The sequence below is a fragment of the Tachyglossus aculeatus genome, chromosome 22 (assembly GCF_015852505.1).
Source record: "Tachyglossus aculeatus isolate mTacAcu1 chromosome 22, mTacAcu1.pri, whole genome shotgun sequence".
In the NCBI taxonomy this organism is placed as follows: Eukaryota; Metazoa; Chordata; class Mammalia; order Monotremata; family Tachyglossidae; genus Tachyglossus; species Tachyglossus aculeatus.
In genome coordinates, this window is record NC_052087.1 from 19,321,120 (window position 1) to 19,347,376 (window position 26,257).

At 42.8% G+C, this 26,257-nt stretch overlaps 1 protein-coding gene across 2 annotated transcripts; it reads right to left on the bottom strand.

The window, feature by feature from the left end:
* Nucleotides 1-1,180: 1,180 nt before the first annotated feature.
* Nucleotides 1,181-25,879, bottom strand: LOC119943270 (actin, alpha skeletal muscle B-like). Of its 2 annotated transcripts, none has more exons than XM_038764084.1 (9): nucleotides 25,658-25,858; nucleotides 18,467-18,621; nucleotides 17,462-17,590; nucleotides 14,924-15,034; nucleotides 10,237-10,321; nucleotides 6,320-6,481; nucleotides 5,890-6,081; nucleotides 4,260-4,441; nucleotides 1,181-1,468 (listed from the first exon to the last, which is right to left on the bottom strand). In XM_038764084.1, the coding sequence occupies exons 2-9, from the start codon at nucleotides 18,593-18,595 to the stop codon at nucleotides 1,325-1,327; spliced, it is 1,134 nt and encodes a 377-aa protein (XP_038620012.1). In that variant the 5' UTR covers nucleotides 18,596-18,621; nucleotides 25,658-25,858; the 3' UTR covers nucleotides 1,181-1,324. The 2 variants fall into 2 exon arrangements, with proteins under 2 accessions (XP_038620012.1, XP_038620014.1); XM_038764086.1 differs by lacking the exon at nucleotides 1,181-1,468 and adding an exon at nucleotides 1,478-1,932 and having other exon boundaries at nucleotides 25,658-25,879.
* Nucleotides 25,880-26,257: the final 378 nt, after the last annotated feature.

Consider the following 26,257-nt stretch of genomic DNA (forward strand, 5'->3'; position numbering starts at 1 on the left):
CCTGGCCTGTTGGGGATTGGGCGGGCCTGCCGTCATTTTGTAGGCTTAGAAAACCCTAGGGGCCCCAGGCCTCTCATTGGAGAAGAGAGAAGTCTCATGGAGGGCAGAGTGCCAGAAGGCACAGACTCTCCTGATGCGGGTGAGGGAAAGACAAAGGAGAGAGTGAAAAAAGCATACGACAGGAAAATAGGGAAAGGACAGAACATTAAAGAGATAGAAATTCCAAAGGGAAAAGGAGAGGCAAACAAACTGGAAGATGACAAGGGAGAGAAGACCCACAAAAATGATAAATGACATCAGCAGGGTGCTGAGAACTTCAGAGGATGGGGCATAAATAAAACTGAAAAAAGGGGAAAAAGCAGAAGGAGATAAGATGGGTAAGGCAGTAGCAAGGAGGAAGAAATGTAAAGGTTGGTGGGTTTTTCTTCATTTTATACCAGTATTTATTAGTCAGAGCAGATCTGTATTACACTATGCCAGTTTTGAATCTGAACACCCTCTGAAAGATTCATCCCAGAAGCCCACTATCCCCAGCCTTTCTCTCCTCCTCTTTTCTCCCCATCCCTCCCCAATTCCTTTGTGGCCTGATCTAGTGCACATTTTCCTAATGATTGTGATGTCTGTTAAGCTTCCTACATGCCAAGCACTATACTAAGCACTGGAGTAGATATAAGATAATCAAGTACCTTGATTATCCTATTCCTTTTCCACACAAGGCTCACATCTAAAGTAGGAGGGAGAACAGATACTGAATCCCTGTATTACAGAAGAAGAACCGGAGGCCAAGAGAAATGAAGTGATTTGCCCAAGGTCACACAGCAGGCAAGTGGCAGAGCTGAGATTAGAACCTAGGTCCTCTGACTCTTTCCACTAGACCCCACTGCTTCTCCAACTTCTTTACCTGCTCTGTGAAAGTGGGTCTGCCCTGCTCCAATTAGCAGTGTTCTAAGACAGTTCCATATCCCAGGAATTTAGCTTGGAAGGCCAAGATGGTAATCCCAGCCCTCAGAAAAGTGACCCAGAACATCAGACTGCAAAAATCTGAAATCTTTCCAGTTACCAGTTTGAATTTAAAATAGATCTCCCCCACTTAGAAGAACAACTCCGAGGTTTAGCCTCTGAGGATCTTTCATTGGCCTTACCCTTTTGCTCTCCAGAAACAAGGCAAAGGAGATTTGCATCATCCTCACAGATCTTTATTGTCATTTTACACAGTTTTGTAGTTTTAAGCACAGGGAGAAAAGCAAAAGCACTTATAACTGACAACTGCCCACCAACTCTGCCTAGAAACACCTGGGGTTAGCCCAGAGGGAGGAGAACCTGTTCAGAAACATTTGCGATGGACAATGGAAGGTCCCGCTTCCTCATATTCATCTTTGCTGATCCACATTTGCTGAAAAGTAGACAGAGAGGCCAAGATGGAGCCTCCAATCCAGACAGAGTACTTGCGTTCTGGAGGAGCAATCATCTAGGGGAGAAGAACAGTCCAACAGTCAGTGTAAAATCAGATAGTAATATCAATCTACATAAGCTTGGGACTGAGAATGAAGCCCTCCTCAGGTCCCTGACTGAGTGGGAGATGGCCAGAATTACCCTGCCCATTTTACAGGTGGGTCTATCGAGACCCAGAGACTTGCCCACATTTCTGCTATGAATGAGTGGTGAGGCTGGGTGCCACTTCTATTCTCATCATCCGAATTTTATCCATTCTCAAAGCTCTTAGACGTTTTATAGACAGTGAGAAGACATCCCTTTGGTTGCTCTGGTGCTTTGCAGAAAGGCTGTCTTTTAGAGTTTGTAATATTTGTGAGGTCCTAGAAGAAAACCATGTTCCTTAGATAGAAAATATCGCTCACGAGGGAAAAGGAGAAGTGTAGGTATTAGAAGATAGATTTGTTCTTCATTTCGCTTCTTGAGGTTGGACTGACCCAGCTGGAAAAGAAACGAGACCCACTTAACACTATCATTTCTGAATTGGTTATAAATGCCTGCACTTGTGTACTTTAACATTTCTCAATCAGCTGGGTATTACATAAGCAGCGTGGCTCAGTGGAAAGAGCATGGACTTCGGAGTCAGAGGTCACGGGTTCAAATCCCGGCTCTGCCACATGTCTGCTGTGTGACCTTGGGCAAGTCACTTAACTTCTTTGAGCCTCAGTTACCTCATCTGTAAAATGGGGATTATGACTGTGAGTGGGACAACCTGATTACCTTGTATCCCCCCAGCACTTATAACAGTGCTTTGCACATAGTAAGCGCTTAAATGTCATTATTATTATTATTATTTTCAGGGCACTCAGGAACACAGAGGGAGTTATAATTATGACTTTCTCTGAGAGCCAATGGGCCATTCACCTCTTAATTATCATGTAAACAAGAAGAGGAGAGCATCAAAAAGTTCACTTCAGGGAGTACCTAGTCGTCGTCCCCCACCTCCCCCCTCAACCCCCCACCTTCTGCCTCCCAAGCCCCCCATCTTCCCCCCCACCCGCCACCCCATTTCAAGCCCATGGAAGAAACAGTGTTGGAGAAAGAGCAATAGAATTGCTATCTGGGTTCTGTCAGTCATGTGCCTTATGACCTTGGATAACTCAGCCTGAGGCACAGGGAGGATTTCTCTGCCAAACAGGAAGAATAATATGTTTCTCTTTCAAAAGAGAGTTATGGAAGGAAAAAGAGAGAAGAATATCTTCACAAAACAAGGTACGGAGAAGGTAAGCAACTTCCCCAAGTCACCCAGGGAGACAATGGTGAAGTTAGGATAATACAGTATATGTTCACAGACTCTATGGCTAGTTCTCTTTGCCCTGAAGGTAACATTGTCTGTGAGTTCTGGTTTGGATCTGGAATTCAGTGTTGGGTGAAGACAAAGGAAGGAATTGTTCCAACACCCCCTAGAATAAGAGAAGAAAAGGATCAAGAGGAAAATAAATATGTAAAAATCACATTAAAATTAAAGAATCGCCATGGCAAAATATTTTTTCAAACCCCTACAAGACTCTCATTAGGGAGCTCATTATAACGATTCACAAAATGCAGCATAAACACAACCACGATATAGAAGGTCCTGTATTATAGTGGGATCTGAAATGTATTACGGCTAAAGCCGGTTAGCTGGAATGGCATAGAATGTGGCCAGTTGCACAACTTTCATTGCAGACCCATTTCACACTTCCTAGAGGCCACTGGGGCAGGTGAAACAGAACTGCCACTAAAATTCTGCAATTCTGCCCAAATGCCTGGAACGCTTGCTGGGGAGAAGGAAGTCCTGATCATTCTAAATTTCCTGTAGTGCTGTTAATCTAACAGAAATGGTGCTTAGTACAGTGCTTTGCACACAGTGAGCACTCAATAAATACGATTGAGTGAATGGATGGAAAAGGACTGGAGGGGAGAAGCACGTCAGTCCAGGTGACCAGCAAGGGGTGCAGAGTACATCAATGACAACACGCTTGGAATATTGGAGCAATGCAGCACTACAGAAAGGGAAGGAGTGACCCAGAAAGAGGAAGAGAAGCATGGGGGCTCATAGAGGCTGTTAACTTTTGGGGGTGGGTGGGATTTTTTGTCCTAAATTCCATCCCTACTACGGGGGATGATCTTTTGCAGGAAGTGCCCCTCCTACTGCATTCCCAGTTATAACATGTTCATGAAGGAGAGGGAGGGTTATATTCAATACAACATCTATTTTTGAAAATGATTCAGGTCTCCAAACCATGAATTTTGTTAAATCAAGATTTTTCCTGTAACACAAATTTCAGCTTTAATCACAAATAGAGTAATGATCCATCTAACCACCAGAAATCTCCCTCTTCTGGAAAGTTGAGCCCCGGCTGACCATTATCTTGGTTCTGCTCTCCTCTCATCGCAACATCATCTGTCCCTGCCTAGAGCTGAAGAGCCCATGCTCATAGCTTCTTAAGAGATTTTCAGCTTGGGAAAACCCCCTCACTGTCATTGCTGCACATCTTGTGTGCATCTCTTGGTTCCCAACTGCCCAGCTATTTCTTCACAGTTACTATGGAGGGGGTTTCTCCAGTTGCTTTCTCTGGAAAATCCATTAATCCAGCGAGGGCTTAGTACCAATCCATTCTGGATCAATGCAACTTTCTTGTGCTTCAGCAAACCTAGAAGTCGATTTAGGGCATACACATCCTGCTATTAAGAGTTGATATATAGATTCTGAGCTTTATAGCTGCAACTGCTTTTTGAGGCTGAAAAATTAAAGGGAAAGATGAAGAATTCGGGGAAGCTCTTACCTTAATCTTCATAGTACTAGGGGCCAAAGCAGTGATCTCTTTCTGCATCCGATCCCCAATTCCTGGATACATAGTGGTGCCACCTGACAGAACATTATTAGCATAGAGATCCTTCCGGATGTCAATATCACACTTCATGATGCTGTTGTAGGTGGTCTCGTGGATGCCTGAAGATTCCATTCCTGCAGACAAAAAGATTTTAAGCAAAACTTTTTTGGGTGACCTTGGTCTTCTTTTCCCAACTTTGTCTCCAAATCACTCTTTAAATGCACCTTTCTGGAAATCTGAGCCCATCTTGTTTCTGCTCTCTCCTAGCAATGTCAGCTTTCCCTGGACGGTGCTAAAGAAGGCAGGCCTATAGTTTCTTGAGAGCTGGTCAGGCTGGGGAAACATATTCTGTATGGAACACTAAGCTCCCAGCTGCTCAGGTGAGGGCTTCCAGTTTCTCCAGAAATTTCATTCTTAGAAAATCCAGGAGCCAAGAGGGAGCTTGGGACTAATCAATTCAGGAATGATGGAATTGTAATTTGAAAAGCATAGAGCTTGGGGCACTTAGAACCAACCAAGAATCAACCTGAACCCTTATAATAATAATAATGATGGCATTTGTTAAGTGCTTACTATGTATGAAGCACTGTTCTAAGTGCTGGGGGGAAACAAGATGATCAGGTTTACCCACGTGGGGCTCAGAGTCTTCATCCCCATTTTACAGATTAGGTAACTGAGGCTCAGAGAAGTGAAATGACTTGCACAAGATCACACAGCAGACATTGGCAGAACTGGGATTAGAACCCTTATCCTATATCCCCAACATACAGAGGACAAAAGGACAGAGGGAATGAGAGAGGGGGAGATAAAAGAGAGAGAGAGAGAGAGAAGAGAAAGGGAGGCCATGGAATTTCTAGAAGCCTGAACATGACTCTGAGCTTTAAGCCAGGCCAGCAAAGACGAAGTGAAAAATATGGGGGAATTGGCTGGTACAGCCATGATTCTTAATATTTTGCTCTTGTTAGAGACAACATCAGAAGAGGCTTAAAGAGTCCTTTTACTCATTACAGTCTTTTCACTGAAACACTTAAAAATGACAATGCATTGAAAGATGCAACCTTTTAAAACAGCTTTGCAGCTATCCTCCCACCCCTAAATCAGCCTCCCTGAAAAATGTCCACTAGTCCTTTTTATGGTATTTGTTAAGCTCTTACTATGTACCAGATAGTAAGCGTTGCGGTAGATATAAGCTGATCAGGTTGGACACAGTCCGTGTCCTATGAGGGGATCATAGTCTTAATCGTCACTTTACAGATGAGGTAACTGAGGAACAGAGAAGTTAAATAATTTGTCCAATGCCACACAGCAAACAAGTGGAAGAGGCAAGATTAGAACCTAGGTCTTTCAGATTCCAAGACCAGTGCTCTCTCCACTAGGCCATCCTGCTTCTCTAAGCCCTTCCATTTTCCTTGGGTTCCAATCAGCCTTCTACAGGTGACAGTGCATCAGTATCCAGTGCTGCGAGCTAATTGCCCATTTCTATTAAAATTCCTAATGCACCCATCACCTGGTTTCTTTCAGCCATGGGCCTGTACCCCAGCCAACTGATGGGGCAGTTATGGGACCTAGGATCTGAACACACCTATGAAGGACGGTTGAAACAGGGTCTCAGGGCAACGGAACCTCTCGTTCCCGATGGTGATGACTTGCCCATCTGGCAGTTCATAGCACTTCTCCAGTGAAGAAGAGGAGGCTGCTGTGGCCATTTCATTCTCAAAGTCCAAAGCCACATAGCACAGTTTCTCCTTGACGTCTCGGACGATCTCCCGCTCCGCTGTGAGACAGAGAACAGTCCAAGTGAAAAATGTGCTTGGTTGGAAATGGGGCTTCAATCCAGTAGGATTTCACAGGAGCTCAGGTTTGTTTTAGTACAAAAGAAGGGGTTAAAAATACTCCTTGTGGCCTATTGGAGAGAAAAATACAAGCCTCTAGTAATGAACATTCTTGTCCATCTACCTCTTGCTCCTCAAATACTAAAGCACCTCTGCACAGACAGTCCCCAAGGCTATTACCTGTGGTCACAAAAGAGTAGCCTCTCTCTGTGAGAATTTTCATAAGGTAATCAGTTAGGTCTCGGCCTGCCAGGTCCAGCCTCATGATAGCATGCGGCAGAGCGTACCCTTCATAGATGGGCACGTTGTGCGTCACTCCGTCCCCAGAGTCCAAAACAATTCCTGGAATGGAAAGCGGAAGGTATTTTTGGTCAGAGTGACATCTCCATCACTTCTAAGAACTCCCTGCGGGGGGGAGATGGATTTGTGGGGTGGGGATGGAAGCGGGAGGGTGGGGGGGGAGGGGGAGGTAAGCCTTTATGCAGAGCAGCCCTTCATCCCCGGACTCTTTATGAACAAACGTGAGCCTCTATGCCCGTTAATGTGTTAGGGGCGGCTGCGGAGGGGTGGTCCATGAATGCTGCCCTGGCATGGCTAATTGGCCTTAGGGGAGGTAATGGGGATCCCAGCACAAACTGAGATGAGCGGAGAAGAGGGTGGGGAACTTGTCATGCTGGTAGTAGTATTAGTGAGTGCTTGGAGGAAAGTCCCGACAGGTAGAACCGAGAGGGGGGTGGGGAGGGGCATGTTTGGCCCCTGACCAGAAGGGAGAGGCAATGGGACCAGAGTGCAGAGAGGAGAGGAACCAACTCTGGCTGAGAAGAGGTAGAGCTGAGCCACCACATGGGGACTGGAAAGAGAAGAGGGAGAGAGAAAGGTCAAGCTGGTTCCAGGAGAAACCCCTCTACTTCCTTCCCACCAGGATCTGTGTGGTAGCAGGTGGTTGCTTGTGTTCTTCCTGGCAGCTCTTCCTCCATTAGGGAATCTATTAGCTATGGAGCACTGGGGATTTGGTTTGTTTGTTTCTGAAATTGCTCCTTTCCTTGCAGATTTCCCCCGGCTGCGAGTGAAATCACACTAATTGAAATCTTTTGAAGGAATGTTTGGCAGCAATGCTGATTGAAACCCAGATAAAACTTTGTAAATATGGGCGTTCCCCTCCACCACCCCCAGTAAGGAAGCCAGTTCAAAAATGTCCTAATTTGTGATTTTTTTCCTCTTATAAGACTAAAAAATCCTTCAAAATAAAAGTCATTACTCACCTGCCTCATTCCCCAAAGGCAGTCACGCCGACACCATTAATTTGCATAACTTCTGCTTGCTTCTAGCAGATGACTGGAAGTTACTAGGGCATCTCAGCCCTTACCAAAGAATAAAGGGAACCTGCCCTTGCTATTGAAACTACTTAGCCAAGAGTTTCAGCAACTTTAGGAGTGGAGAGAGAGGAGGTCAGAGGGAAGGGATAAGGAGAAGAGGAAAAGATTAAGGGCACCTGTTTCAGGGACTAAACCCCTAAAGAGGCAGTTGATTTTGGGGAGGGTCAAGGATGAAGAGAGAGGTGAGTGAGCCATGGGTCAGTCAGGGCCAAAGAGTCTTGCTACTCTGGATCTCATTTTCCCACTGTTCCTCAGTGTGCTAATTTCCACTGGCAAAACGCTGCCCTTTGGCCAACCAACATGAGATCAGGATGTGGCAATTCGTATTTTCTTCATTCAAGAGCAAGAGAATAGAATAGAACAGGAACAGCTGAGGTTGTCTTAGGTTAACAGAGTTGCATGCATTGGAATGGGGAAAGGATGAAGGAGCAAAGCATGAAGGAGTGAGATAGTGTATTGGCTAAGGCCAGGAAATGAAATACTGTCTTGTAAGTCATGTAACTTGTCCCCATTCCAAATTCACCCCAAAGAACCCTGCTTCCCAATATTTGCCCAGAACCAGTTTGAGACTGAAGACTAATGGTGTGAAGCTGTAAGAAGCAATTGTGCTGAACCCTTCCTAGTTGAAAAGTCAGCTTGGCCCCTGGGGGTGGGTGGAGAGGGGGGCAGTGTTTCTTTGACTATGCATGGTACATGCATTTTAAATGTATAACTACACTATTGAAATTAATATTCAATCATGAAAATAAGCATCTCTTCACCTGCCCAGAACCCAAAAGAAGTCATGTCAGGCCTAAAAAAAAAAAATTAAACTTCAAAAGTTCTGCTTTTCTTTTTCATCTGTTTTTTGGGACAAGGAAACTTGTGTTTACTTTCAGAGCAGATTTATCTATTTGCTACTAAAAATATCATCTTACTGCTACTTCTTGGATAATTAACTATAAAATATCAAATCATTGCCCAATTATTTTTTATAAAAATAGGTTCATTTTATCAAGAACTTACTTTTAAATTTAACCAACACTGCACTTCCCCTTCTTTTGGGGAAAGGAATTGATGACATAGTAAAAGATCAGTGAGAATAATTTCATCACCGTGCATCTTTCTCTACTGTTTTTTTCTTTAGCTTGGTTTTTATATGAAGCGCCACTCAAACTTTGCCTTCCACCACTTGTAATTTTTTACAAAAGCTTATCTTGCCAGCATGACAGTGCTGCTCCCGAGCAAATGTAGCTGGTCATACAATGGGTATAGAAGGGTATATGTGGGAACAAAGAAATAAGCAGATTAACAGGTAGCAACTATTGAAGAAATCCAGGACGGTAGCTGTTTCAATCAATCATTCTTATTTATTGAGCACTTACTTTGTGCAGGGCACTCTACTAAGCACTTGGGAGAATACGCAACAGAGATTTTTGTTTTTTTAAATAGTATTTGTTAAGTGCTTTCTATGTGCCAGGCACTATATTAAGCGCTGGGGTAGATACAAGCTAATCAGGTTGGATACATTCCCTGTTCTGCATGGTGCTCACAGTTTTAATCATTCTACAGATAAAGTAACTGAGAAGTAGAGAAGGTAAGTGACTTGCCCAAGGTCACTCAGAAGAAACGTGTTGGAGCCGAGATTATAACCCAGGTCCTTCTGTCTCCGAGGCCCCATGCTCTAGACACTAGACTATGCTGCTTCTCAGAGTTGGTGGACGTGTTCCCTGTCCATAATGAGTTTACCTCTAGGTGGACCTGATTTGGGCAATGAGAAACAATATAGGGGAGCCAGAGACTCCTTCAATCTTCTGAACAATGTCCTGTAAGTGGCTAGTCAGCGGGGAAGTATATGATTGTCCATTTGTAGCCTTAACATCTGGTTAGGTATTAAATGGCAGACCAGAGAGATCTCCAAATCTCAGCAATCAATCAATCAATCGTATTTATTGAGCGCTTACTATGTGCAGAGCACTGTACTAAGCGCTTGGGAAGTACAAATTGGCATCACATAGAGACAGTCCCTACCCGATAGTGGGCTCACAGTCTAAAAGGGGGAGACAGAGAACAGAACCAAACATACCAACAAAATAAAATAAGTAGGATAGAAATGTACAAGTAAAATAAATAAATAAATAAATAAACAGAGTAATAAATATGTACAACCATATATACATATATACAGGTGCTGTGGGGAGGGGAAGGCGGTAAGGCGGGGGGATGGAGAGGGGGACGAGGGGGAGAGGAAAGAAGGGGCTCAATCTGGGAAGGCCTCCTGGAGGAGGTGAGCTCTCAGCAGGGCCTTGAAGGGAGGAAGAGAGCTAGCTTGGCGGATGGGCAGAGGGAGGGCATTCCAGGCCCGGGGGATGACGTGGGCCGGCAGTAATCCAACTATCTGGTGACCCTCAATTACCGTCACAGGTGTTTTGGCGGGGGTGGGAGGGTGACTGGAAAAGGCAGTATTTTAAAAACTCAAGGAATTTTGGGATACAATTAAATGAGTTAATCTTCTATCATGAATGTTTAAATAGATACAGATAGTAAGAATGGGTATGGAATAAAAAATGACTGCAGATTCAAAAACAGTTAACTGAGGTTGAGATTTTTTTTCTGTGATATAAAATTAACAGGGCCCAGATCAGAGCATTTGTATGATATCTAGTACAGAGACTCGGAGAGAAATAATTCAAGAAAGAGAATGAAAGGGAGAGCACATGAACTCATTCAATCATAACTCACCAGTAGTTCGACCTGAGGCGTACAGAGATAGAACTGCTTGGATTGCTACATACATCGCTGGCACGTTGAAGGTTTCGAACATTATCTGTAGCCAAGGGTATGCAAGAATTAACATTCATTATAAAGTACAAGGAAAGACTAAGTGATTTCCCTTTTACATATTTATAAACATAATGGTTCAAATCTGCTGAATTAGGATCACAAATAATATCAACAGTTCTGCTTAAATCACAAATGCTATGGTAAAATATTCTCTTTTGTCCCCACAGAAGACAATATTTGAATTGGTAAGGAAATGTCTACCACCTCAATGCTTATGTGGCACAAAAGTGCCGAAAAGCTAGATTGAAGGTGGCATGGGGAGAATATAAAATAAGGAGCTTAGAAATTAATTGATTGGAGAAAGCCTCCTGGAGGAGATGTGATTTTAGAGGAGCTTTGAAAATAGGGAAAGATGTCTATGGTCTATCAAATTTGGGAGATTGAATTCAGTCAATCATCAACCATATTTGAGAGCTCACTGTGTGCAAAGCATTGTACTAAGCCCTTGGGAGAGTACAATACAACAGAATTGGTAGCCACATTCCCTGCCCAAAAAGAGTTTACAACCTAGAGAAGGAAATAGACATTAATATAAATAAATAAATTACAGATGTGTACATAAGTATTGTGGGGCTGAGGGTGGGGTGAATAATGGGAACAAATTCAAGTGCAGGAAAGGATCAAGAAGTGCTCAAGAGATCAGTGGTGAGAGTTAAGAATGAGGTGCAGCGAGCAGGTGAGCTTGAGAGGAATGAAAAGTACAAGTTGGGTTGTAATGGGAGAATAACAGTAATGAGGATAATAATAATAATAATAATAATAATAGTAATTGTGGTATTTGTTAAGCACTTACTGTGTACCCCACACTGTACTAAGCATTGGGGTAGATACAAAGTAATCAAGTTGGGTACAGTCCCTGTCCGACATGGGATTCACAGTTTGAGCAGGAGCAAGTTTAATTCCGCATTTCACAAATGGGGTAACTGAGGCAGGAGCAAGTTTAATTCTGCATTTCACAAATGGGGTAACTGAGGCAGAGAGAAGTTAACTGACTTGCCCAAGGTCACACAACAGGCAAGTGAAAGAGTCAGGATTAGACCCCAGGTCTTCTGATTCCCAAATCTCTGCTGTTTACACAAGACCATGCTGAAAGTGAATAAGTGGTAGGGAAAGAGATTATTGAATTCGTCAAAGTCAATGGTCAGAAATTTTATTTGAAGAGGAGAGGAATTTGCTAGCCATTTGAGGTTTTGAGGAGTGAGGACATGAGTGAAAATGGCAGTCTAGAAAAATGATCCAGACAGCAGAGAGAAATATGAACTGTGGAGGAGAGTGACTTCAGACATGTAGCTCGAAGATAAGACTGATGCAGGAATCAAGTTGGCATATGACAAACACCTGGTTACGGATTTCTGACAATAGAGGAATTGTGCATTCAAGAAAAGGGAGTTTTAAATGTGATCAAGAAGAATTAGGGAAGAGTGCATTAAATATGGCAAATAGGAGGTCATTAGTGACTATGGAGTATGTCGCCTTGGAGCAAAAAGGAAGAAAACTGGATTGTATAGGGTTATGAAGAAAGTAAGAGAGGAAGTGGAGGAGAGGGTGTAAACAACTCGTTTTAGGAGTTTGGACAGGAATGGGAGGAGGGAGATGGGGTGATGCCTGAAGCGGGCCCTGAGATCCACAGAAGGTTTTATTAGGGATAGGGGAGCTGTGGGTTAGTTGGAGGGTGGACAACCTATTATATTTTATTTTAATGTCTGTAAGCTCCTTGTGGGCAACGAACACATTTACCAACTCTGTTGTAGTGTACTCTCCCAAGTACAGTGTTCCCCACAAAGTGGATGCTCAACAAATACCACTGGTTGATTGATTGATTAATCTCCTTCCATTTTCCCTGCCTGCTTGCTTGCAGATTACTAATGGACGGGGTCATGGTGAGCATCAGGGAACTGCCAAAGGCCTGGTCAACCCCCCAAGGATTATCCAAGCCTAGAAAAATTGAGAGCTGGCTGAGAACAGATAACATGCTCCAACTTGCCTCAGGAAGGTGAAGGAACAGATTTAAGGTTATCGAATAATCGCTATTAATGTTTTTGTTCATTGAGTGCCAACAACTCTCTAGGCCTTGTGAAAAACACATTTTGCACCTTTTTCAATAAACCAGGCATCTGCAAGCAGGCTTTCTTTTCAGAAACAAAGAGGTAGTTTAATGACTAGGTTTCTTTCTAACTAAGGAGGCCACTTAATAAATGGTAAATTATTAATGATGTCTTCATTATTTGAAGAATCTAATTTATTACCATTTTCTAATGCTACTGAGGTCTTCCAGAGCATTTCTTGCTGTGAAAACAGCGCTTGCCAGGGTCGGGGAAGACACTTCATTTCAAATCCTGGTTTACAACCCCTTTTAGCCTCCTATTACTCCTAGACAGGTGGCGTGTCATTGCTGATTACTTAATTAGTTCACTTACATTGTCATTAAGTTTTTGCATCCTATGATATTAAACAAAATAGGGGGAAAAAGCCACCAGCAGGTGCATACCAAATCTTGCAGGGCAGAATATTTTGCCTGTAGAAGAAGTGTGGCCCAGTGGAAAGATTATGGGCCTGGGAGTCAGAAGACTTGGGTTCTAATAGCAGCTTTGCCACTCACCCACTCGGTGACCTTGGGCAAGCCACTTAACTTCTCTGGGCCTCAATTTCTTAATCTGTAAAATTGAGATCAAATACCTGTTCTCCTTCCCCTTTAGACTGTAAACCCCATGTGTGACAGGGACTGTGACCAATTCATTCATTCATTCATATTTATTGAGCACTTACTGTGTGCAGAGCACTGTACTGAGCGCTTGATGTGTATATACATATATACACATATGTATATATAGTATCTTAATGAATATTGGTACATAGCAAACGTTTAACAAATACTACTAGTGTTACTATTATTATTCTTGATTGGCAGCTCTATTGATTGGCATATTTATTCATCTTCAAGGCACTGATCCTGCCCCACCATATCTGGTCCTCATCCTGAGTGGACAAGAAGAGTTTTGTCCCTTCCAAGCTATTCAAAGACACATTCAGAGGGTACCTGGAAACAGCCGCCAGAGTGATCCTTGAGTGATCACTGTAGGCTATATGGTAGGAGTGAGTGTGCCTTGATAAAATACAATTCACCACAAGAAACGTTATCTTCCAGACAACTTCCTTTTTGCGTCAGGATTGTTGTCCATAAAGCTTCATTAGTGTCATGGAACCATAGCTTTAACCCAAAGCAAAAGGGCAAAGAACCAAGTCAGGGGCCAAAAGGGTTCCCAAGTTCCTGGCTAGGGGTGCTGGTTTCCTGACAGCAGGACACCCACCAACATGGCAGCCTCCTGTTTCCAATACCATTACAGGAACCCTTCCAGAGGGTGACCTTCAGGGGCTAACCCTGCAGGCTGGAGATACCCTTTGGCATTCTGGAACAAGATGTGGAGTGGGTGTGGCATGCCTAATTTTCCCATGCAGAGGTCTGTGTTGTGGTGTCTCCGAGGACTCTTGTGGCCCTTATCCTCCATCCTCAAACTCTTACAGCCTTTAGACTGTAACTTAATTTGGGACAGGGAACATGCCTACCAACTGTTATATTGTAATAATAATAATAATGATGATGGTATTGTTAAGCACTTACTATGTTTCAAGCAATGTTCTAAGTGCTGGGGTAGATAATCAGGTTGGACACAGTCCCTGTTCCACATGGGGCTCACAGTCTTAATCCCCATTTTACAGATGAGATAACTGAGGTACAGAGAAGTGAGGTGACTTGCCCAAGGTCATACAGCAGACAAGTGGCGGAGCCAGGATTAGAATTCAGGTCCTCCTGACTCCCAGGCCCGTGCTCTATTCACAAGGCCATGCTGCTGAGTACAGTGCTCTGTACACAGTAAGAGCTCAACAAATATGATTAATTGATTGATTCTCAGGCTTTTTAAGAGTAGTAAAGCACTTAATACAGTGCTCTGCACACCGCAAGGGGACAGTGAATACCACTGATTGATTGTAAGAGTAGCTTTACACCAGTAATCATTTCTTAAAAGTAGTCACATCTCCCCCAAGAGGCCTTCCCCAATTAAGCTCTCTTTTCCCCTGTTCCCTATCCCTTCTGCATCATCCATGCCCTTGGATCTGTGACCTTTGGGCATTTGATATTTGCCCCACCTTCAACCCCACAGCACTTATGTACCTCTCTTTAAATTATATATTATAAATTATTCATTTATACTAATGTCTATCTCTCCCTCTAGAGCGGAAGCTCGCAGTGCTCAGGAAATGTGACTGCTATCTCGAACTGTACTTTCCCAAACACTTAGAACAGTGCGCTGGACATAGTAAGCGCTCAATAAATACCACTGGTTGATTGCTTGGTTTCTACTTATGTGGCCTCTTCCTCAAATATCCTCAAAGAGGTTTATAAGAATCTCCCTGCTAATGTCCTAGAAGGGACATTAGCTTTACAAATGAGAAAGCTGAGGCTGTGGCTGGCTTGTGGTCCGTCAAACCCCCCAAACTGTTTATCTCCTCACATCCCTCTGCCTAACACTGTTCTTAACCAGTCAGTAAACGGCTGTCCACAGAACTGCCGCCCACCTCTCGTTACCTGGGTCATTTTCTCTCTGTTCGCTTTTGGATTTAAGGGGGCCTCTGTCAGCAAAACAGGATGTTCTTCTGGGGCCACACGGAGCTCATTGTAGAAGGAATGATGCCAAATCTAGAGAGAAAAGAAGAGGTGGCTTAGGGTGATAGATTTATCTTGCCCGGGAGCAGTTTCTACAGACTTTGAATAAAAGACGAACTGCCTTCATTATAATTTAATACAATTATGCAAAGCACGAATGTCATATCATGAGACTTTCCCATATTTAATTTCATGGAGTTAATAAAAATACCAACTTTTCAGCATTCTAGGTAATATATGTATCCTCCAAACCACCAAATGAAGAAACCAAAATTCAAAATTGATACCACCCCCACATTGGCCTCAGGGATCACTGATTTCAGCAGGGCCTTAGCTCCCTTTCCATGCTGTGAGGTGTGAGAGGAAAAGCAGGCAAAGAGTTCCACAGTCCCAGTTCCTGATATTTGTTTCCCATTGGAATCTAACGACTCGTTCCAGGTAAAACAGAGGTGACGAGTCCCCTTCTTTCCGCTACAACTGGGCCTCTCCTGACCATCCAGTCAGCAGGCATTGAGGTGGACACTGAATGCCTATACTACTATTTCCAACATCACCTCTGGGGCTTTCCAAAGCAAAAAGAAAAATATCCAAAACTTTGGCTTCTGGGCTTGATGTTGCCTGTGTGACCTAGGAGAGGAAGATTCCTCAACAGGGTGAAACAGCATGGCCTAGTGGATAGAGCACAGGCCTGGGAGTCAGAAGTAACCGAGTTCTAATCCTAACTGTGCCACTAGTCTGCTGCGTGACCTTGGGCAAGTCATTTAACTTCTCTGTGCCTCAGTTACAGAGACAGGGTCCACCACTTTGCTTGTATCCACCCCAGGGCTTAGTACAGTGCCTGGAGCAGAGTACATACTTAACAAATACCACAGTTATTATTTTGGTTGTTGTTGTTCATTATTAACCTTAGAGAAGGAAGTTGGTAACCCTACACATCTCACCAAAGGAAGCAGAGGCAAAGTGATCAGGGCAGCTCTTAAAAAATTATCTCCCTTTCAATTATCTTTTCCTGGCCTAGAGATTTACTCTTTTGCTGGGATTGTTGGTACTTTTGAGAACCCACAATATGTTCTCCAGATTTGGTTGCGTTTTTGTTTTTTTTAATAGCATTTCTTGAGTGTTTACTATGTCAAACACTGTTCTAAGCGCTGGGATAAATATAAGTTAATTGGGTTGGACACCGTCCCTGTCCTACAAGGGTGCACAGTCTAAATAGGAGGGAGAACTGGTATTGAATCCCCATTTTACAGATGAGGAAATGGAGGCACAAAGAAGTTAACTGATTTGCCCAAAGTCACACAGCAGTGTGGAGCTGGACTTAGAACCCTTGGTTCTCTGACTTCCAGGCCTGTGCTCTTTCCAATAGGCCAGTCCCTTAAAGGTGCCCTTGAAAGCCTTATATTTAAATATCTAGGCAACAATTCCTTTCCTTTCCTGTTTTCTTCCTGGAGAAATTTTTAACTCTTGTTAAGCAAGCTGCTCTTGGGAAAACTGTTCTTCAAATACTATGCCTCCACCTAGGGGTATGAATGATTACTTCCCATAAGAAGCCAAAGAATCCTGACAGTGGCAGGTAATCTCAGCCTGGGTGCTCATTCTCTCGTGAGAATGAGCAAATTTAGGGCTGTTGAAATTGAGAAAAACAATAAATTAGTTGATGCTGCAGACCATTTGTTCAAAGCCAGTAAAGTGGACAATGAACATATACAGAGAACTAACAAACAAGACTTTCATTTCATAACTGTGAGCTTGTTCTGGACAGGAATGTATCAGTTGCTACATTATGTTTTCCCAAGCGCTTAGGACAGTGCTTTGCACACAGTAGGCACTCAATAAATGCGATTGAATGAGCGAGCAACTCTAGTGCCAATGAGTGGTGGAAAATAATACACAGACTTTATTTTCATGTTAGAGGTAATGTGCCTCAATGTTTTTCTACTCACAGGTATGAGGAAGACATCCAGGTCCTGATTTTCACTGGGAGTTAGAGAATTCTATTTACACCACCAAGGTTGAAAACAGTTATGAGGAAAGAAAGCAGGGCCAATATGCCCATGGGATATACTGAGCAAATTCCAGCCTGCATCACCTGGACAGAGGGAGGTAGAGAGTTGAGGACACTGATGGAAGAATTCTTGCTAAAAACTTTACTATTGAGAAAAAGAAGGTTTAGAAATAATTGTGGTAGTAAATATTTACTATGTGCCAAAGCCCTGTGCTAAGCCCTGGGGCAGATACAGATCATCAGATCAGACCCCTGGTTTATCCCAGTGGGTTGTCTCAACTCCTCTACTTCACTGTTGCTGCAGCTCCTTGCTTCTGGAATTGATTTTGTCAATGATATTAATGATCTCATGACTGGGCCTTTTTAAGCCCGAGACTGGTGGCCAACCTGCCAGTCTGCTTTGTGTTTTAGGTTCTGCTGTTGTCAGGTCACAGTACTATCCAAGTAGGACCTACCTTTTCCATGTCATCCCAGTTGGTGATAATCCCATGCTCAATGGGGTATTTCAGGGTGAGGATCCCCCTCTTACTTTGGGCTTCGTCTCCAACATAGCTGTCTTTTTGTCCCATTCCTACCATTACACCCTGAAAAAATTTAGGAGGAGAGAGATCAGCTTATCCTATAGCATCTTCCCAGAGAAAATGGCTGACTTTTGACTTAATTCATTTGCCACGGTAGTGTGAAGAAGTAATATTTGGGTAACAGTGTTATAAAGAGATGGTTATACACAGTGCATCTGGGATTTATAATCCTGCTAGGCACTTTGCATAGTATTATTAGAATGCCTATTCTTAAAACGATTACAACTTTCCTTTCTGCCCATAACACAGGCCAGTCAACTGTCATTTCCATTCCAGGTGATGCCCCATGTTGCAAGTGAAAGCCAGGAAAAGTAACCTGGCCAAATTTGTCTCTAGGGCCAGAGTTGGGGCAGAGTCCACAAAATGTTATTTGAGCTCACACTCTAATGTTCTATCTCCATTCAGTTGGTTGTCATCTTTCCCATATTGACTAGTCCCAGATAAATGCCCTGTGCCCATTTCCACCTACCACTGGCAAGCCCATCTACGTTGTCAACCCATTGACAGTGAGCTGAATTTAGGATCCCACCTTCTAGCTAACAAGCTTTGAGGAGTGAGCCCAAAATCTGGACTCTAAATCAAGACGGTTATTGATTTCAAGAATATTTTAAGCCACACTGTGACAAGAAAAATGGAAAAGGAGGTGATCCACAGGGAACAAGAGAGGTGAACACATGCACACAATGCAAGGGAAGGACATTTTAAAAGCACACTACAGTTTTTAAAATGACTAGAATAGTTTTAGTCCCTGCACATCAAGAATGAAAGCCAGACACAAGTCAAGGGGTGACACTGCTCCAACAGAGGAGGACCAGCTTCCCTGAACAGGAGTGTCTGAAGACATGTGTGACGTAGCAGCTCCAGGGCTCAGAGACTGACCTGGTGTCGTGGGCGCCCAACGATGGATGGGAAGACAGCTCTGGGGGCATCATCTCCAGCGAAACCCGCTTTACAGAGCCCAGAGCCATTGTCACATACAAGGGCTGTGGTCTCATCATCATCACACATTGTTGGTCACAGCTCCAGTGAGGTGGCTGCAGAAACAGTCATTTGTGATTATACCTTGAATTAGACATCATTTTGTCAGAATCCAAACACATTATACCCATTATATATTAGACCCCACAGTGCTGGTTAGAGTTTTCTGGGTGGTTGTTACTTGACTAGTTTTCTGGGACAGTAAACCAACAGTACACAGGGTCTAAAAGTGGATGAACAGAGTGAACATCCATATTAGATCAGAAATCTCTTTGAAAATCTCCATAAATTGTAAGCTTCTTGAGGGGAGGGATCATGTCTTCCAAGACTACTGTGTTGTATACTCTCCCAATCACCTAGTACTGTGCTCTGCACACAGTAGGCACTCAAACAACATTGATTGATTGATTGACTGACAGTATTCTAGGCAGGGGATGGGGTTTTTCCAAGTAGATAGCAGAGGCTCCTGTGGGGTTAAGAGGTTCCAGTCATATGTCCTGGGATTGCTGAGCTCCAAAGAGTTGCTCATGGTGGAAGTGACAAAATATAACACTTTAAAGGGATTGAGCTAGCTCCTAGAATCCCTCCCTCCCTCATTCCTTCCCAATTTTTAAGAGTTGTTGTTGCATTAAGAAGTAACCTATTTTTTTGGTAGAAGACTGTAAGATCCTTGCAAGTAGGAATTGTGTCTACTTACTCTATTGTATACTCCCAACTGCTTAGTACAGTAGTGTTCTGCAGAGTAGGTAAACAGTAAATAAAATTGATTTATTCATTCATTCATTCATTATGGAGTATAGGGGTCCTGGATGAAAAATATTTGACCCTCTGTTCCAGAACAAAGAGTATTCTGACCTTTGCATTTGTCCCCGGGAACTACTGGGTGAATAGTTTGAGAAAGTAAAACCAGCTCAGAATGGTCACCCCTTCCACCACTCTCTATAGTCTCATCAATTCATCCCTCAAAGTGACTACCGGCTGGCTAAATAATCCCTTTGGGAAATTACCCTTGACCACAACATGTCACTTTCTGGGAAGGTTAAGTGTTCTAGGGAACAATTCTATATTTGTAAATCATGAATTCCTCATCAAAAGTTCTATTCTGGGAAAGGTTGAGGACCAATGGCCAAAGGCTTTGGTGATCCCTCCAGTCCTTGTCTAGCTCAGTTGGCCACTTAGAAAGGAATGCTACCAAGCTTGTCATCGTTCGGTCTGGAGTAGCTAGTTGAACTCAGAGGTATTTCATTCCAAGTGGATTTTCTCCTGAGACTTTAGGTAAGCTGAGCAGCAGAGTAATGTAGATTGACCCCTTTTCCTCTAAGAGTCTAGTAAGAGTGAGAGAGGGACTGTGGGTAAACAATATGGATGATTGCTCCCCTGTAGCCAGGAATGATGAAGAGGAGAAACAACTCAACATTCAAAGAAGGAAACCTCCCAATCACCTGAAAGTAAAATGAATGGGTTCCAAAGACCATGAAATTAGCACCCAAACCACATACGGTTATGTGGGACAATAATAGACTGGGCAATTGGAGAGGAGTCAGAGCAGAGTGGGTTATTTTCTTGGTTCTTTTTATAATAATAATAACTGTGGTATTTGTTAAGTGTTTATTATGTGTTAGGCATTGTACTAAGCACTAGGGTAGACACAAGCATATGGAGTTGGACACAGTACTTGTCCCACATGGGGCTCACAGGCTTAATTCCTATTTTACAGATGAGGTAACTGAGGCCTAGATAAGTGAAGTTATTTGCCCAAGGTCACACAGCAGACAAGTGGCAGAGCTGGGATTAGAACCCAGGTCCTTCTGATTCCCAGGCGCATGCTGTATCCACTAGGCCATGCTGCTTTCCATATGGAGTCATAAGGATCATGATTATGGTTTTTCTAAGGACACTGATCTTCTCAAATAAAATTTCATTTATAAATACCATATGAAACTATCATAGTAGTTACTAAAAACAACAATTGACATTTGAGAATAGCTGCTCTTCCCTTGTTCAGAACCCCCTATTGCCTAGTTCATCACTGAAGTTAAAGATACTCTTCTAAGCAGTGACCAGATGCTCAATGAAAAGCCTCATTCCTCCTCACATTCTTATGACCAAACTACAGAACATTCCATATGGATTACAGCAGCCAGCCATGAAGCGGGATGTTTTTAATGTGGACACGATCAGCGGGTGCCAAACTTTAATGGTGTTTCCTACTTTGAGTTCTGCCTGCAGCTTTCAATTACTAAGTCCACAGCAGGGAAACAAGTGAAGCGTTAATAATTCACTGCTTTTCTAGAAGTGAATAAGGAGATTGAATGCAGGTCCTTAGAGAGCAATCTTTCACACTTATTCAAGTTAAGAATAATACAATCCCCAAGTCTTTTTCTCTCCTCCACTCTCCCCTCACCTTCCTCGTTAAGATTTTTGGTAACATGTATAGGGTGAAAGCTGGGTGGTTCTTCCTTCAGTTTCCTTAGTACTATTTATTGTGAAAGAAAAGGTGCAAAATTCCTTCTATGTGCCACATAAGGGTGATAGCTAAATCATCCAGGAAATAGTCTAGCCATTCACCAACATGCTAGCACATGGAGCAGCCTTTATGATATTTTGAGATTAGCTAATTATTTCTATCCTCTTTTTAACTGTCCTCTTCAAAAGTGCATCTCTCATACAATAGGCCATAAATGAGTCTATTTCTGGAAAGATGATTCCTTTTCTCAACCCTTTCAGTGTATGTTGAAATAGAAGGAACTGTTCAAATTGTAGAAAGTTGGGGATTTTTCACTTTCAAAATCTCCTGGGATTGACTCCTATTTCTAGTTTGTCAGGGAGCGAAGATACGCTGGGCCACTATTAACTGAACTATTCTGTTTGAGCCCAAACATTTATATGTCCTCCTCTACCATCTTTATTGTAGTATACTCTCCCAAGTGCTTGGTATAATGCTAAGCACCCAGTAAGCACTCAAAAAATAATATTGATTGATTGTTTCTGTCCAGTCAGTGGCTGCAGGTGTGACTAAGATTGGTCCAAAGTCACACCAGCCCTTTCAGTATTCTTTCTGTCACCTTATAAAACCCAGAGACAGATTGATATTAAAGAACTAAAACTGATGTCCATCCTAGGGGAGTTAAACCTGGTCTTCAGGTGGAAGTTGTAGCTGAACACTGGACTTTCTAGGTACATCTGAACACCTGGCTAATTCGACAGCTCTGGATGAACAGGGTAACCTTACCTATTTTCCATAAAATCCCAAACCAACGGCCTCCTTAAGTGGGCAACATGTCCAGTTCCCTTTTCACTCCAACCAAAAGGGATGGGTGAAAGGTTGATTTTTCCATGTTTTGAAGCTGCTGCAATCAGTGCAGACATCAGTCAATCAATTGTATGTACTGAGTGCTTACTATGTGCAGAGCACTATACTGAGAGCTTGGGAAAGTACAATATAAAAGAATTAGCAGACACATTCCCTGCCATAGCGAGCTTACAGACGTGGATTGGGTTCTCTTGGGTGCCTCCTGATTGGGCTACTGGCTGCTTGATGGGTAGGTGCTCCCCAGGAATATTGGAGGCTCTGTGCTGCTCCCCTCAGCCTGCTGTAAGCTCCCTGAACTCAGAGAGTCCTTCATGTGGAGCATGACAGGGGCTCTAAATGCTGAAGATGCTCTGTCAGGCAAATGTGCAAATATCAAAATTTCCACAGCAGACCATGAGAAAGGAGAACCAAAATCATGGTTCTGAAGACAGAGCCCATGTGTTCCAGGTGTTCTTGTATCCAGCCCAGTGCCTAGTACCATGCTTGGCACATAGTAAGCACTTGATAAAAACCACTTTATTATTCTGCACAGGCTTTGGTTTATTTCCAAGAATTAGATTTGCCCTGAGCAAATTCAGGTCAGAAGAATAATCTTCTACCAGAGGAAGCTTATCAAAAAATAAGCTTTGCCCCCTGCAGACCTAGTTATTAGGTACTCTGCAGTCAGAACAGCTCAGTGGGAGGTAATTGGGTTCAGGGTTTAATAACAAGGGGGAAAAAAATTCATCAATTTTCATCCAGAGATGAGGGGTCACACTGGTTGGTGTTAAATGGATTTGGTACACTTTCATTTAATAACTCAAACAGTCCCCAATAGACTAAATGTGCAGTATTTTGGTCGTCATTGAAAATCCTAAATCACTAAACTGATCCCCTGACTACACCTGACTTGGCTGTGTGCGTCTTCCCCCTAAGTGACTTCCAGGCTGTTTTTAGAATGAGGCTGCGACTACTGTTGCTGCTTCTGCTGCATGTTCTGTACTGACAACGGGACTTGGGAGCTGTGCAGGACCCCATAGTCTGGGGTTGGGATGTCATAAAGCTGAAATTCTGTCCTCCCCACTCAATTAGTCAATCAATGGTATTTATTGAACATTTACTGTGTGCACCGCACTTTGCTAAGCACTTGGGAGAGTACAATACAATAGTCAGTAGACATGTTCCTGGCCCACTAGGAACTTCCAGTGAACAGGGATGGTCCACTCCACTGTCCTTGTAACCTGGCCATATGCAGGGGCAACAGGGCTTTCAAGAAACTGACTTCTTGCTCCTCCTGGTCAACAGAACCCCACACAGCCCAGTGGCTTTTCCCCGAGATCCTCAACACCCACTGAGTGGGAGACTGGCAGGTTTTCACCACATCAATCAATCAATCAATCAATCGTATTTATTGAGCGCTTACTGTATGCAGAGCACTGTACTAAGCGCTTGGGAAGTACAAGTTGGCAACATATAGAGACAGTCCCTACCCAACAGTGGGCTCACAGTCTAGAAGAGGCAGCAGAAGAAGAGGAGAAGTTGAATGGGCTTATAGAAGCAAGGTGATTACATTGGCTCAACCACTTCACTGCTCCCACTCTTCTCCTGCCTTTCTGTGAGAGGGCTGCTCTCTGGAGGTCTACTCTCTGGAGGTGCCAGACTCTCTAGGGAATGGGGCCAAGCAAGCATTTTTCTCAAGTGGCTCTACTTTAGGAGAATCTCTGGTTAAGCACACTCCAGTTTGCTGGATACATGCCTTGTTAAAAGTGAGCTGAGTCGTCATTTGAAACTAAATGTTTGGAAAATGATATGCAGTCTCAAGGCCTCAATCATATAAATTAATAATAATTAAGATACTCATCATGCACTTATGTACTGAACGCTAGGGTAGATATAACACAATCAATACAATCAGTCCCAGTTCTCCATGGAGATAATCTAATGATTTTTCATCATTTAACAGATGAAAAAACTGAGGCACAGATAAGTTATGCATTGACCTCAGTCACGTAGTAGGCAAATAGTGGAGTTGGGATTAGACCCTGCGTCTCCTGACTCCCATCCCTGTGCCCTTCTCACTAAGCCATAAAGATGGGAGAGTTATTAAAAATAATTAAGGCATCTCAGTTAAATCTACTATGGTTTTTACTAACAAAAGGAGTCAAATCAGTACATTCAAAACAATTGTTGATTTTTTCTTCCTTAAAAATGTGCATTTAAATAAAAATTGTGTGGAAAATTTGGCCATCAAATTCAACTTGCCTTTAACTCAGACTACCTTATTATTTCAAAGTTATAGTAATATTGATGTATTTTAACTCACATGCACAGATCATTTTTCTTCAGAAAAATAATCAATAATGAGCCTGAATTTAAATTCCGATGTCCACGTGGATACTTGTTTTTTACCAGATATGTGTGTGTGTATACATGTATATACCTATTCCTCATTGACAATTTGTAATTAAAAATAAAATACAGCTATCTTGCATAGAGTGTTTTGTTTATGGCACAGTAACTGAACTAAAGCTATGGTTTTATGCCTATAGACATCACATCATGATAAGTGTACTGGGTTCATAACATTAAACTATGAAAAAAACCCATTTAAAAATATATATACATATACGCATGTATAACAGAAGGCTCAGTATTACTGTAGACAGATTTTTGTCTTGTTAAAAAATTCCAACCTAGTTTGTCCATATAAGGAGAGAGAGAGAGAGAGAAACTAGGTTGGAATTCTTTGACAAGAAGAAATCTCTCCACAATAATATCGTGTATTCTATTATGCTTGTTTAAATATTTAACTACAAAAATGTGTGGTTAATATTTTATAAGCCTTATCCTGGCTGGAGCTGCAACTGAGGGTGGCCAAACACATCTTTACCCAGACCACCAACACTGCACTTTCCTTTCTATCAATCAATAGTATTTATTGAATGCTAACAGTAAGCAGAGCACCATCCTAATCAGTTTCTTCTACTTCTGCCTAGCCGAGCATGGCAGCATTAACAACTCATGGGTTTGGAACATTACTGTTAACAGTACCCTGTGCCCCTACCCTAGTAGCCCTTCTCTCATGGTAATGCAAGCAGGCCCCAACCCTAGTGAAAATAATAATAATAATGGTATTTGTTAAGTGCTTACTCTGGGCTAAGCACCGTTCTAAGTGCTGGGCTACACGTTGTCCCACGTGGGGCTCACAGTCTTAATCCCCATTTTACAGATGAGGTAACTGAGGCACAGAGAAGTTAAGTGACTTGCCAAAAGTCACAAAGCTGACAAGTGGCGGAGTCGGCATTAGAACCCACGACCCCTGACTCCCAAGCCCGGGCTCTTTCCACTAAGCCACGCTGCTTCCCCCTTCTCTCCTTTCCAGAGTGAACTTTCAGGAGAGCTGTGCTTGGTCCGCTAAGGACTGAATACCTGTGAGAGTGTCATTGTCCTCTTCCTTCACCCAGCTGGGCATCAGAGAATATCAAATGACCTGTTGCAAACCATTTGCAAAGTTCATGGGAAAATATTTACCTTGTAAACCTTACTCTGGCCAGACACTGCTTCAACCCAAGCAAAACAGCCACATCATAGAAAAATGAGTACTCAAGACGCCTCACTGGCAATTTGAAATTAGAAATAAAGTACAGTTATCTTGCATAAAGTGTTTTGTTTATGGCACTGTAACTGGACTAAAGCTATGGTTTTATGCCTGTAGACATTGTATCATGATAAGTGTACTAGGTTCATGACATTAAACTATTAAAAAAAATCCCATAAAAATATCTCAGGTTAGTACTTACCCAGGAGACCAGAAGATACTGTGTTGGGCAAGCTCCTTGGAAAAAGTGGATGATCTCACCTTCAACTCCATTTATATCCACTTGTGGAATGATGTTTTCACACTACCCAGGTCTAGAGAGCCATTTTTGGAAGAGATATGTTTCAGAGTGGTTCAAAGGGCTGGAAAAATCATGGAAGAGTTTCCGAGTCCCTTGGATTCTTTCCCATCCAATAAGATGTTCATTACATTCTGGTTCATCATTTTTATGTCTTTAGTTTTCCCCTAGCCTAAAAGTAGCCTCCCCAAATGTCACAGGAAAGATTAAAAGAGCAAAAACCATGGCTGCCACTGAAACACATTTGGCTTCCTTACGTCACAGAGCACTATAAATAGCCACCTGCCTACCGCACAAGGAACTGTCCCTGCGTGCACAAGTAAGCCTTCTTACCGTGTTCAGTCCTGGAGTGTCAACTGCCCCCACTATCTGCCCAAGTTGTATGGCTACAGAAAATAGCCAGCTTATCAAAGACTTTCATGATAGCATGTTTGGAAGTGGGCTACATTAGTTCCAGGGCAGAAGAGAAGCAGCCTTTTCAGGCAGGGAAGAGAGGAACTGGAA